This window comes from Lycorma delicatula, chromosome 4 (genome assembly GCF_047948215.1).
Source record: "Lycorma delicatula isolate Av1 chromosome 4, ASM4794821v1, whole genome shotgun sequence".
Lineage (NCBI taxonomy): Eukaryota > Metazoa > Arthropoda > Insecta > Hemiptera > Fulgoridae > Lycorma > Lycorma delicatula.
In genome coordinates this window covers 61923551-61940737 of record NC_134458.1, presented here as the reverse complement: position 1 = coordinate 61940737, position 17187 = coordinate 61923551, and the positions used below count along the sequence as shown (strand labels likewise).

At 30.6% G+C, this 17187-nt stretch overlaps 1 protein-coding gene across 1 annotated transcript in view; it reads left to right on the top strand.

Annotated features, from left to right (window-relative positions):
• The window catches only part of Dhc62B (Dynein heavy chain at 62B), a 253254-nt gene that overhangs the window by 208949 nt on the left and 27118 nt on the right, over positions 1 to 17187 (top strand). Inside the window, exons 48-49 of the mRNA XM_075361705.1 lie at positions 6039 to 6260; positions 15079 to 15255. Of these exons, the coding sequence (XP_075217820.1) occupies positions 6039 to 6260; positions 15079 to 15255 (399 nt within the window). The remainder of the gene's footprint in view (positions 1 to 6038; positions 6261 to 15078; positions 15256 to 17187) is intronic.

The window sequence follows — 17187 nt, the reverse complement described above, 5'->3', positions numbered from 1 at the left end:
TTCTCAAAACTTCTCAGCTTTCAGTCAGTTTTCTTCTTCTAGAAAAATGGTGATTTCATCTCTTTAATTCATAAACATGTTGCAAAAATTTCCCACATGATAACCATCTTGCCTTGCAATAAAATAGAAATGCTGAATGTACTACACCCATGTCTCTACAAAGCGCAGAAAAGATTTTTGATTTTAGGGGTTTCATTTTTATATAATTTACTACGGTTATAACCGTTGTTGGTACAATATGTAGACCAGCATTCATTTCTTTGGAAGCCAGAGCTTCTCTGTAGATCAAGCAGTGTGTCCAAACACACTGTGTAGATTTTTGTTTGTATACTTTGGAATCTTCCAGACATTAAACGACCACCATTGGTGCATACTCCGACACAATTTTTCCATTCTATGTTTGCCTCATTTATAAAATCATTTAAGATAGCAAATAATACAAGTGCTGTTGCTTTGAGTTCTATTGGTTTGCAGAAAAGTATTTCTTCTACTACTGACATACCATCATCACAAAATTGAACATAGGCAATGAAATGATCGTCTTTATTACTATCTGTTGCCTCATCAAGCTGAATTGAAAGTAATTTGTTATGCAACTTCCCGAAAATTTGATGCTGTACATCTTCAGCTGTATCATCAACTCAATGGGCAACAGTATCATTTTATAGAGGTATGGAATGCAGTTAGTATAGTTTCTACAATCTCAATTGCAGCGGTCAAAATAAGCTCTTCATATGGTGTGAGGCTTTTTACATCTGGTTATTTTATATGAAAGAGGCAAGTAAAGCTTTTTCATTCACAGACAAAGTTTTTTTTAAACATGATGTTTGCTTTTCATATGATTTTAATTTTAATTTGAAGATTTCTCGGGGTTTGTTATTGTTCTCACTATGAAGCATTTCCTAATGTTGTTTAAGTTTATTAGGTTTCATGCTGTCTGCTGCCAAAACTTTTGAGCAAATGATACATAGGGGCCTTTCTTCTTCATTTACTTCATTACTGGTAAATCCAAAATTTAAGTATTCTTCAGAATATTTTTCTTGATTTTATTTTTGGAACCACGCTCGTCTGTACACTTGTTGATGCTTCACAATCGTCTAATGCTTACTTGCACCCACTTAAAAATTTATCCATGATTCTGTATAAATCTACTGATATGAATATTTAATGCTGTGAATGGCAATTAACACGCAAATTACAACATACACATTCACGATAGATTTGGTAGTGATAGAAGGATTGACTCGACTGAGACTGGCTGGAATTGAACGAGGTGTAGCATTTATACACATTTGTGCAGATGGTCGCACAGACGTTCGAGACAAATTGGAACTTCTCGCAAAGCCACAAGAATGCCCGATATGATGAACATAAGACAAAGAGCAATAGAGAGGCATCGATTCTGGTTTTGTCAGTGTAGCGGATTGGTGTTGCCAAATATCAATAAATTAACTTATTCTTGGAAATTTGTAAGGTTTGTAATTAAGGTCGTGGTATAGCTTTAGCATCAAAATACTGAAAATACATTATTATTATTATTATTGTATTCATTTTTATTGTATGAGAGGGAGCGCAGTGAAAATAATGATTGAAAATTGGGTTGCAAATACTGAAATGTTGAGAAATTCTGGATTATACTACTACAAAAATAGAATGAAATTGCATTTCATTTCACTTGAAAAACCTTTCTTTTTTTATTTAAAAAAAAATATAGAAAACCACAGCGGTTTTGTTTTATTTTTTTTGTTAGCAACTTTGCAATATTTTTATGATGTATTTTGCAGACTACTTTTCTCATCCCTAATTTTTAATATTTTTTTGTTTGATTTGCTATATTTATATATTATATTATATGAAATATAAACAACCAATACACAGTAATTAGATAAGTTAAACACCATATTAATCTCCATGAATCGACCAGCATCTTCAGTTGGTATTGAATTCTTTAATTACATTATAATGTAATGAAAAAATTTGTTTGAAAAAAATTTGTTATTTTAACTTTATTTTAGATTGTTCTTTGTTTTGAAATTTTGAAATATTAGGAATGCATATGTAAATTTTTTAAAAGAATTATTTAAATGTAATTATAGAATTCAGTAACAATGAAGATACGGGGTGCCATGAAAATCTATTGTTGGAAATTAATATTGTAAGATCTAACTTACCTAATTGCTATGTTTTGGTGGTTTATATCTCATAATATTAGATTTTATTAACACGGTGATCAATATGTTAATGAATTATTTTAATTTTCAAAAAAATATATATATATGTATCTATTGTCGCATGTTCATGGCTTGACCAGGATACTGAGAGATTAACTATTTAAAATGTTTATAATGTATATAATTACAATTTATTACTTTAAGAACATAATTAAAATAAGATAATTCAATAATAATAAAAAAATAATAATAGTAATCACAACCACAATAATTATAATAATAAATGTCAACAATAACAGTAATTACTTACAAAACGAAATTTAAAATAATTTTCAGGATTTATTTACAGATAGTTAAATATTGAAAACTAGAATTCAGTTCCATTGGCAAAAAATAGCATAACCGCTAATCTTAACACTTTTAATTAATAGTCTTGTATTAACAACAATAGTACGATAGATAAGAGAAGTATAAAGTTCTTTTACTGCAAATACTTTTGCTGTTCACAAATAAAACTATCCTAACAAGTTATGAATGAAATTTAGTACATTATCTCTTTCACTTATAGTCTAACAGTAACTCACCGAACCATTTCTTGTTTTCATGTACTATCCACCTGGAATTACTTGTGATGTCAGCTTAATCATGACAAATGTGTACGCATTAGAAATTCGCTCCTTCACTGACCTCAAAGAATACTCTCGCTTCAAACTCGCATAATAACTCCTCGCTTAGAACTTTCTTGCAGAATTCAACATACCATTCTCCTCACAGACTCTCTTCAACTCATCTTCCCTGGAGTATTTATACTCCTATGCTCTTGACCTGCAGGAACAGACCCCAGTTGAGCATGAGAATGATCGACCTTTCGGTTTCCCATGCATTCCTAACCTGGGTTCGGTAACTCTTTTCACGGAACAACATATGTTTAGGTGTGTCAGCAGGCAGTATTACAAAGGACAATTGTTAAATGGACCTGTTAGCTTTACTAAAAGGGTTTCTTTTAGCCCCTTTCTGGATTCTCCCATTATTATATTTTCTACTAATTTCTTCTTAATTGGTAGGAATCCATTACTCAGGTCTGTTATACTGGTCTTGATACAATATATATTTGTAGTGTTTATTTATATTAACATCACAATATTTTATTTATTTCATAATTTATTCTTCATAAATTATTTTTGTTTTTTTTTATTAGGATTTTTTTTTTAAGCAAATCCAATACTCTTACACATTCTTTGTTATTTATCGTCTAATGTTGAGAGAGTATTTGAAGTTTTATGTTTCTTTGAAAACATTACAAGAATCAAAGAAATTTACTGTTAATAATACTAACTAAACATAATATAGTTACATTGTTAATACTGGTACTGGCACTAATTGTAATACCTTAATATTGAAATGCACAGATAACCTATTTTTATAAGGAAAGAAATTCCATCGATTGAATAGAATACATTATCGATTCATGATATCTTTATTAATTTTTCTATAATCTTTTACTCTGTTTGGAAGGTTTTATAATAACTGACTCCCTTACATAAGTGAGGTCTTTTGAAATAAATCTTTAGCAAAATTATATTAGATGTTAGTATTCCTTCCTTATTTCTTTTATGATCATGAGCATATCTATTTCTTTAAAGATTAAGATTTTATGTAATTAGTTTCAAACATTAACACAGACATAGAAAAGTCAGTAAACCTAAATATTGAACCATCAGCAAGAAAAAACATACCCACATACTTGTTTATTTCCTATTTAACAATTTATTATGGCAAGTTTATGAATTTAAAAAAATTTTTATATACGGTGAGCACTCCACATTAAAATTTTAAACATGATATGATGGGACAACGATGAACTGCTTAATTTAATTTTTGAATGTTCAATCTAACCGTTTTTCTTAAAGTACATTTACAAGATATTTTTCTCATGATAAATATTTTCTGATTTATCCTCCTGAAATTTAATACGAATAGTTTCATTTAGTGTAGTTTTGTTATTTATATGCTTAATTAATGTTCTTGTTTATTATATTTATTTTGAAATTCAATAAAATATGTCTTTCCTTTATTTAATCAGCCATTTCTGCACAGATACAATACTTTGAGTATAAATCATTCTTGGCAATTTGGAGAAACTTAAGGTGAATTTTTACCTGAATATATGATCAATTTGTTTTCCATATACATGATAGCATTATACCATATTAACTGTCTTCAGTTCATTGATGCAAATGTAGAATAAAGTAGGTCTAAGATTGTAATTTGTGGATAGCTCTTCAACTTTAAAACCCTTAAGTATCAGTGCGCAGACATAAACTATCTATCTATCTAACTAGCTATTGACTGAAACTATTCTTTCTCCATTTTCTAAACCTCTAATTGTAGCTTATAAAAGAGATGATTTGGTCAGTAGATTTTCCTTTTCTAAAACTGTGCTACTCATTCAGTGGTATATTATGTTTATTTAAATGATAATAATCGGTCAAGCATCTTTTGTTTTAATTTTAGAATTGATAATAGAATGTTAACCGGTCTGTAATTATAGACTTCTTTGTTATGATAATTGTGCATCTATCAGTCAATCTGTAAGGTTTGTTCTGCTGAAATTGCTACCGAGATTATAGCTTCAACAGATGAATCTACTGAAATAATAGCTTCAGCTAGATTTTTAATTCAACTTGAGAATATGACTATTTGGTGCATAAATAATCATGATACTTTTTTTTCTAATATTACCTAATATGGAATTTTTAAAAATATATATATATGAAATATAAACCACCAAAATATAGTAATTAGATAAGTTAAACTTACCATATTAATTTCCATATTAAATTATGCTAACTTAACTTATCTAATACTGTGTTTTGGTGGTTTATATTTCATAAATTGTTAAATTTTATTAACTTAGTGGTGAATATGTTAATGAATAATTTGAGTTTTTTAAAAATTATATATATTATTTTTTTGTTATCTTGAGACCAATGTAAAGTGAAAGACTTGCTAAGGTGAAAAATCCAGTTTTATGTAATAGGCAATTCACCCATCAGCCATATTTTTCAGCCACTGAAAAGGAGTATTTGAATCAGCTCCCCACCAGATATCTGGGTCAGACCTGCACCCATAGAATTGCTAATGGTAAAAAAGAGATCAAGGATGAGGAAAAGGGGTGGTTGATAAGAGAGGGTGATCTATCCACCAGAGTATAACAGGGTAATTTAGTTTTTGGCTTATCTCTTCAGATAATTAGTGTGGATTGCATATATATGACTATTTGACTAAATAAACTAAATGATTCTGTCTTGTAGAAAAAATGTTTCATAAACAATAATTTTGAGTTTTTAACCCTGACTCCCTGAACCACTGAAACATCAGCCAATAATAAATATAGAAATATAGCATTCAAAGCAATTAAATGAAAGGAATGTAGCAGAGAACATCAACCTGCAAAGGAAACGATCAATTACTTTTCTCTAACGCATCAGTACTCCCAAAATTTCAGATACATGTTGCATGTGCATGATAATTTCATTTCAAATTACTATTAAACATTACACCTCAATTTTGAACATTAACATAATAATCGGTCTTCCAAAGAAGCCAGATGGTTTATTTTATTAACATTGAGGCAAAGATCATGATTATCAGCCTGATTAATAATAGAATTTATGTCATTATTAATGACCATTACAGATTTATTTAACCCCAAGGTTGCATGCCAAAAAAAAATTGAGGAAATGATTGACATTAAGATAATAACTAGTAAAATTTAATATGCTGGAATTATCATTAGCAAGTGTTGTTAATTAGAACCTGGCAATAGAATGATGAATCATATTTTATATTAATTTGAATTTTCAGGTAGTTGCAGCCATACAAAAATTTATTGAAGATAGAATGGGACAAAATTTTGTGAAAACTCCTCAGTTTAATCTGTCCCGGTCTTATCAAGAGTCAAGTAACAAAATTCCATTGCTTTTCATACTGACACCAGAAATGGATCCAATGGGCAGTTTAATCCAGTTTGCTGAAAAGATGGAGTACAAAAATAAATTTAAAGCGCTCTCACTGGGACAAGGACAGGTAGTTAGTGTTTTACTGATAATATATATGAGGTCTGTAGGGTGTTGGAAATTCAAACCTAGTTATTTCTCTCACTGAAAGTATGATCTTCATGACAACATATAACATGATGGTTCTATTGTTAAAAAGAGGTTATATTTTACATTAGCATCCTATTTTTACCTTATGGAGAACATATCCTTGCTTCTACCATATCACCTTGCCCTACAGCTGCTACTCATTCACCTTTCTGTATATCTCTTGGTCATCTAGCCTCTGCCTTAGTCTTTCTTTATCATAATCATCCTCCACCTCAGCCTCAGTCTCACTGTGTGGCTCCTCTATTTTATACTTGGTCTCTCATGGTTTTCTTCTTCTGTCTTACCTTTCTGTACTTCCTACACCGCTGAAAACTCTCCTTATTTTCACAGCCTTATAATATAGATTTTGTATGACCCTGGTATTTCAGGAAGTTTTGCCATACTTTATAAGCTTATTCCTCTAATAGTGGCAATGAAAAAACTTCATAAAAACATGAATCTGGATTTTCTTTGTTTTCAAGTTACAGCTAACAGAAACATTTAAAACATGTAATTTATAATTCAGATTTGAGTTTTTTTCAATTATCATTTATATTGTACCAAAAAAGCCTTCTAGTTTCAAGAAATCAAGAAGGATCTTAAACTGCTTATGATATCAAAAGAACATATACTGGACAGATCTCTTTTCAGAATGTTGATATCAGCGGTTAAGTTTCCAAAGGAAAAGAACATCTTAAAGAGACTACTTGGACAGTAGAAAGAAGAAAGAATTACCAAAAAAGAATGATTAAATATTGGAAGGACAGGAAATTGAATGTTCTTCATTGTGATCCTTAGGTGGTCCAAAAAAAAAAATATGTATATAATTTTAGAATACATAACCAAAATGAATTAATATGACAGAACTCAGACATACCAACAATCAAATATCACAAACCACAATTAAGTAAAGATGGTTTTTAAGATCAATTGATAACAAAGATTGTGAAAAATTGGCTAAATTTTTTTATTTATTTTTTATTAATTTGGTAGTAGCTGCTACGCAAAGTGCTCAGATCATTTTTATAATGTATATTTTAAATAATGAAATTCAGAAAAGCACAAGCTTAAAAACAGACAGCTTATCAGATTTTTATGAATTTGCACCGATGAGATACATGGTTCTGTTTGAAGTCAGGCTTCACCATTTACTGTATACAATTCAGTCATCATGTAAAACACACTGAACAGGAATAGACTGAGCAAGTGCAATTTGTAAGTTAGAATGTTGATGAATCTTGAAGGGAATGAAGAATGAACAAAAACTACTTTTTAAGTACTGTATAATTCTTTGCAATCTGCTAGTTAATTAACCAACTGGCATTGATTAATGAAATACCGTCCTGCTATATAGATAGTTCCAAAGTCTTTCAAACATGTCTGGTAAATCCAGTTCTAAAGTTACCAGGAGATTCTACACTTTGTTTTTATCAGAAAAGTACTGTCATTTTTATATTCATTCATTTCATCACCGATGGTCTTGTAGCTGAAATGACCTCACAGCACAAGAAAATTGTCAAGATAGCTTATGGTTGTGTTTAAGGATATCTGGGATGTTTCCTGAAGTTCCATGATATAAGAGGAACATTCTAGGACATAAATTGTCTGGTCTTTATAATATCCCAGGGATATTACCTACAGAATATATTATTTGAATCTGTTATTAATAGTCCCTAGGACATCCCAAGGACATCATTTGAAATCAAATTACATTAGGATATCAATAGTACATCCTCAGGCTAAGATGTTTGTTCTCTATGAAACACCTATGGATTTTAAATCGACATTAAATAGTTTAGTAACAACTCTGGAATAAGAAAATCAATTATATTTTGAACATAACTTTTCATCGAAGTCAAAGTAAGACAGACTCAGCATAATAGAGGCAACAGTTGTTGTAGTGGTAGCTGGAAATGCTTGTAGCAATTTTTTTAATAATTAGGATATGATGGGTGAATTAAAACAAGATATTTTAAATGTCTACATTTTGATAAATCTGAATACACACATATGTCTAATTAATTAGGAATTAGAAATTTTTTTAAATTTTAGAAACCTAAGAGAAAAAGATTTTTCTCTTAGGTATTCATTCTTAAAACTGTGATTTAAAAATGTAAATCTGCAAAGCACCCAGAAACAGTAGTATATTAGTTAACATGCATTTTGTTCTGGTTGTCATTTCACATGAAAGAAAAAAATATCTGCTGGAGATTTTCTATTTTACTTAGTATTTATAGGATGTATCACAGACATTTTGCTTATCCTGGGAGAATGTAGGATTTCCACTGAATTTTCTGCATATCATGAAATACATATCAGACATTTGGGACAAATTTTGGATATCCAACACCCAAGGAATGTAATGTGCTATACTGGTGTGTTGATTTGTTAGACAAGAGTTTTTTTTTATAACAAGATGGAAATATCTTTTCTTAAAAACTTGTATCTTCACCACAACTTCTTTTTTTGCATTGGCATCTTTTTAACTGAACATGTAATTATGTTAAGTAGCATCATTGTAATGACTGTAGATGGCCTGACATTGATCGCAAATCACTCTTGAAAATTAAATAGATATTTTCAAGAATAAACACTCATGCTGGGCTTATTAAGAAAATGAGAAGTGAAATGGTTTCTTGTTACCTTCTTTATTGTACAGAATGTACTGTTACTCACCAGTAAGCACTGAAATGTAGTTGATATTCAATCCTGCAAGTGACACTTTCATTCCTTCATTGAAAGGAATGGTTATGTAATTAACATCATTCAGAGAAAGCAACTCTGGTTCCGTTTGTACTGCACAGGCTACACTTGCATTACAGACTGATAAAGACTAGGACAGATATTAAAAAAGTAATAAATTAAATTACACCACTTTCAGACTTGAAACACTGCATTTTATACTCTTTGTAACTACAATAATAATTAGGTAAGCTCTATTTATTGAAAGTAATTCTAATTAAGAGCAAATCAAGAACATTCAGTCTAATCTTTTCTCAACTACAAAACACTTCCTATAACTCTAATAGTTAAGAGATGTTAAGGAACATAATTAATGCAAGATCAGGTAGTTAAATCAGCTGTGAATAGGATTTTCTGTCATTGCTGGTTTCCATATATTTTTAAAGTATATTTTTGGTTTTTGTTATGGTAAGATCAAGAAAATTTATTTGTTTATTTACTTACTTAACTTGGCACTGCAGTCCTGGATAGACTTTGGCCTCCTCCAAAATTCGCCTGCAATCTTCCCTCCTCTCTGTAACCACTCTCCAGTCCCCTGCCTGCATCACGTCAAATTGTTCCTCACTTTCTTCAGCCATTGTGACCTCAGTCTTCTCTTTTTCTTACACTTTCAATGGTTGCACTCACTACTTGCCTCTAAGTCCTCTGAGGTGTCATTCACTCAACATGTTCCAGTTCAGCGATTCTTTTTGATTTTATTAATGGGATTTTATTCTGTCTGTGAAAAATATTCTTAACCTCTTTGTTGTGTTGGTTTCACCATACTCCTCCCTCGTTGACAGGTCCATATATTCTTTGAATTATTTTCCTTTCAAAAATTCTCAAGTATTACCTATTTTCCAAACTCAGCCATACGTCACAACAGGTCTAATCAAAGTTTTGTGTATTTTGATCTTTGCAGTTATAGAGATCATTCTTTACTTCAAAATATGCTTTGTTGCCCAGCATAATTCTCCTTCTAATTTCTTCAGAGATGTTGTTATAGGTAAGTGTAGTTCCAAGGTATATGGTATTTTTATTATTTTCAAAAGTGTATCCGCCTTTTTGTACACTTTGTATTCTTGTTTCAGTCATACTTGTTTCATGTACTTTGTTTTGCTTCATTAAATTGTAGACCCACAGTGTTCACCTCTGCCACCAGTGCCTCAAAGCCTTCTACCAAGGCTTGCATATTTCTGGCAATCAGTACTATTTCATCTGCTATGCATGCACTTGGATAGTTCTGTATGTAATGTTGCCTTTGGTACCCAGTCTTCTCATTGTTTTATGGAGTGCCAAGTTAAAAAAATGTTGCTGAAATGAGTCGCCTTGTCTTACTCCATTAATGACTTTGTATGTTTTGCTTGTTTTATCTTCATCCAAAACCATTCCAATGTTAGTGAGCATCATTTATGCCAATCGTATGAGTTTACAGGGAATTTTGTAGCCCTCCATTGCCTCCAAGACTGCCTCTTTATTAACTCTATCAAATGCCTGTTGAAAATCCATGAATAACTTATTAGATATCTCTCCCGTATTCAAAGCATTTTTCCATGGTCTGATGTAGCACAAAGATCTGATCTAAAGTGCCTTTATCCTGTCTAAAGCCACACTGGTATTCTCTAGTGATTTCTTCAGCATATATGTTTATTTTCTTTGTTAATATGCTTGAAAATATTTTATATTCTTTATCCAGAAGGTTGATTGTTTTGTAATTGATGCATTTCTGCCTATCTCCTTTTTTGAAAATGGGGCACATCAATTATAACAATTTCCAGGCAGTTACCTTCACTATGAGTTTTTGGAGTAACTGTACAGGATTTCTTCCACTATACTTCCATATCACCACTGCTGTTAGGTCTTCATCAGGTGCCTTACCATTCTTCTGCCTATTTGTGGCATTTCCAACCTCCAAAATAGTGGGCTTATCTATCTCTACTTCCTCCATTTGTTGTGTTCTAGATTCCAACCTTCCACTCCCGAACCTCCCTCTCCCCTGGAAGAGTTTTGCAGAGAACTCTGCCTATCATTCTTTAACTTGCTTCTCAGTATAAATGACATTACTACCTTTGTCTTTTAATAAATTGAGTTTTGGCTGAAAGCTAGTTTTCATTACTTTAAACCACATTATAAAACATTTAATTTCATGAGGTCTAGTAAAGTTTTCTATGTTCTTTAATTTACTCCTCATATACTCCCATTTCTTCCTCCATATTATCTTATTTGCTTCAATGTGGTGGTCAATCTGGTTCACTGGATTAAGTTTCTGTGAATCCAGTGGATTTTGTGTTTCCAGTCTTGATCCAAAGTTCATTGCTTGTATTTGATGCAATTTTCATTTTACAAGGTGGTACAGCAAACACCACACCCAACCCCCAACCTGGAGGACCAGGGGATTTTTTATTGGAGTTCCCTTCTCCTAGGCAAGCTCCTTTCACTGCAGCTTACAGAGCCTAGCCACCCTGGAATTCCTTTTGTCTACTCCCTAGACTCTTCTGCTCTCTCTGCCATTAGGATTTCTTCCTCTTCTGCCTTCAAGGTCGTTTAACTGTTTTCAATCTGTTTCATCTGTTGACTGTGACCAAGATTGTTTTCATCTGTAACCCTAGGCAGGGGCCCTACAAGGTTCAACCAACCAGAGAATTGTGGTTGTTTCTTTACAAGGTTTTACTCCTCCCCTCCACATTTCCCCATCTTTTAATTGATGGGACAGCTTGCGAGTGTTTTATTATGTTTGTATTTAGCTAAAAATTTTAATTTGTGGTGCAGAATGGTACAGTAGGCCCAGCATTAGAATGCTGATGAACTAGAAAGAGACAGCAATATGTATGCCAGTGAAATCCAAGACTTACTTCCTGCCTACCAGTAAATATATATAAGTTATATTGCAGTGATTATTTCTGATTTAAGATTTTTGACTTGTATTGCTTGTTGAAAATAATTGTGTTATTACTCTCTGAACAAATGATGATAATATATTCCAGAAATTAGATCTTGTGCATATATAGATTTATTTATTTAAAAATACTGATTGATTGATTTTATTTTCAATGTTTGTTTTGTTTTATTAATGGCAATTTAGTTCACAATAAAATAACTGTTCATTCCAAATTTAGTTTTGTAAGAGCATTCATTCTACATCTTGCTTGACTATATAAAATTTTTACAATGTACAGCTTAAATTTTCTTCATAAAAATAGTTCTTGGTGTAATTTACTATGACAATTTTATTTCCATTAGAATTAATACAGGCAAGTTCAGTATTTTTCAGCTGTTTTTTAGTTATTTTTTTTTATTTTTTGAGTAGAAATTATAAAGATATGTCAGGAACAAAGCCAAGGTTGGTTCAAGTGGTAAAATTTTAAACAGACTAACTCATGAATTAATAATTAATTGTACTTTAATTTATGGGGAAAAAAATCAGCAAAGGGAACTTTCTTCATTTATGTGGGTAAAATGCATGAATTTAGAGCTGTATTGGTGGATCAGATTGAATTTATAGTATATTAAGAGAGAACATAAAATCATTTATAATACATTACAACCCAAAAGAATAAAACAAAAGAATATCATTCTATGAGAAAATCAAGCCTTAAAATACATATTGTCAATAAAGTACTTCAAGATCATGGATATGATGTTCTTCATTTGGTGCCTTACCAACTTTATTTTTTAAATCCTACACAGCTAATGTGTATAGATGTAAAAAGTACATGGCTGAGAGCAATATTTTGTTTAAAATCGTGGATGTGATTAAATTATGTAAAAAGAAATTTTCTACAATGAGACCTGAAGTTTGGAATCTAAAATGTAATGGTCAAGAGAAATTGAAGAAAAGTTGCAGAAACTACTGATCAGTGATTCTGTGTGTACTTTTATTTCTTCTGATGAAACAAACAGCAGTAGGAAACCTATATTACTGAAGACTGTTCTGAAATATTATCTGGTGTTAATGAACTTTAGTAATACAGTTGAGGGTGGTTTGTGAATCTTTACATTTGTGATTGAATTTAAAATTTATAAAACTTGACTAGGTAATAACATAGTCCAATAATTAAAGCTAATAACTATTTAATTGATAACGTTAATAATTTATAACATCACTTTTTCTTACTTATTGTTAAGCATATGTAGAAAATATCTGAATAATACAAATAATAACATAGGATATTATTCTGGGAACAGACTGATGTTTTTATTTGTAGTAGTACAGTCTGCACCAATTTTTTACAAAATATACCAAAAATTAAACTTTATAGTAGATTACAAACATTACAAAAAATAAATTTTCTCAACCATCACCAAAGACAACGAATAAAAATCACTTCCAAAATATACAGAAAAATAATAAAGACAGTCATTCTCAAAACTACATTTCAAACCTCCAACTTTACACTATCAACTTTTTTAAATATGATCCAAACCAACCAACACACTCATATCACCTGAGACCACACAGAACTAGACAGAACAAACGCCTAGTATACGTCTACAAATATAATAGTAGACTTGCTGACACACTCTTACACAAAATAAGATAAACAAAATCAAAAATACATCACATAAACTAAGACTCAAAGAAAATAGCTCACAAATTTAAAAAAAAATTGGATCCATTGTGGCCTTCAGAACCATGAACATAACATGAAACACAATGCAAACAAACACATATTACACAAAACACAATCGGCAAACACAATGCTCCCTGGAGTATTTAAATTGACCCTATTCAAACTATTTTGAATGCACAATGTTCTGCATCAATCAGACAGGATGCAGCTTCAAACAAAGATACAATGAATACTTAAGAGTTCTTCACACTAACATAGAATCATTTGCCAGTAATCTTACAGACACAAATCCACAAACATTGATAACAATTTTGTTATTCTACACCTACACTAAAAAGGACCACATCTTAATATACTTTATTATTATAAAATAACACACAATAATGATACACACAGTGACTAGACATAATTGAGATCACAGACTTTTCAACATTCTAAATATGTGTCTGCCCAATTAAAAAAAAATGCCAGCAATAACAACAGCTGACACCAACATGAGAACAGAAAAACCAGTCACTGAAAATGGTCCCTAAGACAATTGAAAACATTTTGAAGTAAGTTATTAAAAATGTTTTATTATAAAATTTGATTTGGTTTGTCATAGCAGGTTTCTACTTTTATTATATTATATTTCATAAATAAGAATTTACCAAAAAAAAGAAAGTAGCTAGTAGTTAACAAAGCATTAAAAGTGTGACTTCAAACATACATTGTACAGGTAGATTCCACATAAAGAAAAGTCAGTGATCTGAGATTCTGTGGTGTAGGAATGTTGCAATTAAAAGTCATTTGAAGAAAGCTGAGTCAGATTCAGTTCTGAAAATTGTCAAGGAAACATAATATATTTAAGTTTCAAATAATTTTGGCTGGTTTACAGCCTTTTAAAAGGATAAAAAGATTGGAATTTAATTGAAAAAATAATAAAATCAAACCTTAGAGAATTAGCTCTACTATGCTATGATTGTTCTGGACCTTAATAAAAATATAAAATCTGAAAAAGAAGTGCAGAAAATATGATCATACATCGTTTCCTTCACACATTTTTCTTTGTAATGATATTTTTTAACATTAACAAAAAACATATGTTGCACTTTCAGCAATAAAGGAAGCTGGTAGTACATACAAATGGAATAAATGTAGGAGCAAATTTGTTTGTTAAATTTACTCATTTAAATTTTTGATTGAAGTGAGTGTTTTTAATGGCTGTAAAGCTGCTTACTTTGTAAGTAGATTTTTCTAAGGTAACTTCTGGATTACCTATCATCTATCAAACAAATTATGTTAAAAATAAGAAATCAGTAATGAGCCTAACTGAAACAAAATATAAGAATGACTGGCTAGACGTTTACAGATTTAGTTCATCTTCACAGTAGGGTAATTAATCATTTAAGTATTTTTTAAATAAATTAGTAATGTAAAATAATGCAGTAAATTTGTCTTAGTAATTATTTTTTATTCATTAAACAGGGTCCTATCGCAGAAGAAATAATTGAAAATGCAAAAAAAGAAGGGTCATGGGTATGTTTACAAAATTGTCACTTAGCTGTTCCTTGGATGCCTCATTTAGAAAAAATACATGAGAATTTACAATTTCAAACTCATAGTAATTTTCGATTGTGGTTGACAAGTGCTCCGACTGATAAGGTATTTTATCGCATTGCAAGATCTTTTTAATTCTAAATTTAAATTTATAGATTTAATAAATTGTTCACTTCATTTCCTTTTCCTACTCTACTTTCTTAATTTTTTGTCTTGACCTCCTTTGCTTGTTTAAGCTACAGGAAAGCCTAGACCCACTTCCTCAGCATTCATGCTTAATTGAACTTTTTTTAATTGTGGGCTCTAAATATCTAAGCAGTATAGATTGCACTTCAAGACATAAGTGATTGACCAAAACAAGTCATGGAGAAACTACAATAAGAGAATAAATCCTATTTTTATTTATGCTTATCCCAGAGATGTCTTATATGTTGCAAGACCATCAAGTTTCTTCACAATACTATAAGTTACTACCATCTTAGATAACTGAACTGTAATAGCTAACTGACTAAAAAGATTATACAGACAAGGAAAGCTAATTGCAAAGATTGTTAGGAAATAGAGCTACTGTGTATTTCCTTCAGTCTCTCCCATTATATTAGCTGCTGTATGGTAGAACCTTAAGCTTCTGTACAAGAATGGCTGCAGTTTCATAACCTTCCTCTTTTTATAGTTTGAATTATTTCTTCATTTTTAGAAAAATTTATTTCCAGAACTTACATTTATCATGTAACAACCCCAGTAACGTAAAACAAAAAGAAGACCATAGGATACTGTACTGCAATCTATGAATCATTAATTAATTATATGCCTCAAAGGTTTCCCAAATCCTGTATTTAGTAATTATTGCTGTAAGCACATGACTATAAAGTATATCATTAAAACTTCCAGTTTTAATTCTTTTGAATCGAGATCTGCCCAATGACAGATAACTTTACCAGACTAAGTGGCCCTTTATCGTTAAATGTTCTCTCTTAATTTTGAATCAAAACTGAAAGAGATGTAGTTAAGCCCAAGTTGTGAGAACATGCGTTAATTTGACAACTGATAGAAATTCCTGCAACTGTGCTGCACTTGTCAGTATCCTTGAGGTGGCAGAAAAGGTCTGTTGTCATGAGACAACTCTATTGAGAAGATCAAATTTCTTTCTTGATCTCACCACATCAAGGTTGTTGGCAACGTGCAGACATACAACTGAAAAGCTCTGAAGCAATGAAAATAATATAGCCCAAAAAAAAAGATATAAAAAAATAAATGATAAAAAAAATACACTAATATTTCAGAAATACTCATAGAAAACCAAATAAGGTAAGTTGAAAAATTTTGCAACTTTTAAAGGAATAATAAATTTAAAAATTTTTTGCTAGCAGATAAGATTACAGCTCATAAACAATGGAGGTCTAAGAAGAAGCTCAATACTTCAGGTCCTGAAATTAGTCCTCAGGTGAATATGTCTGCACTGTTTGTCGTCTAAGGCATGACTGAAAATAAATACCAATAATTTGTGACCAAACACAAAACAAATAGGTTTTTTATATTTCTTAGAAAGAAACATTTAGCTACATTTCATAACTTTTAGTAACAAGATCAGTTCAGATAATATTGTAAATAAATTTCTTTGGTCAAAAAGTCCAGTGACTGTTAATAAATGTATGTAATTTATAAACCTATAATTTGTTACAAAGTGATAACTTTCAGGTTATTAATCCACATTATGAAGTTTTAATAGCATTTTTAAAGCAGTTTGGTACATTATTGTGCTTCTTTTTTGTTTTGAATTGAATACCAGGTATGAAATTATTAGCTTTATATACCACAAGCAACAACTTTTATAAAGTATTTAGATTACTTAAAATTTATACCATTATAGACGTCCAGAAATTAATTTTCTGCAACATTTGATGATGAAAACCTTTCTCTACATTGGATAAATGAACTAAAAACATTATGTAGCAGTTTTACTTAACTGTGATCTGTAATTTTTAACAAACATGAAAATAAATTTAACACAGGATATGTATTATTAAATGATGTTTT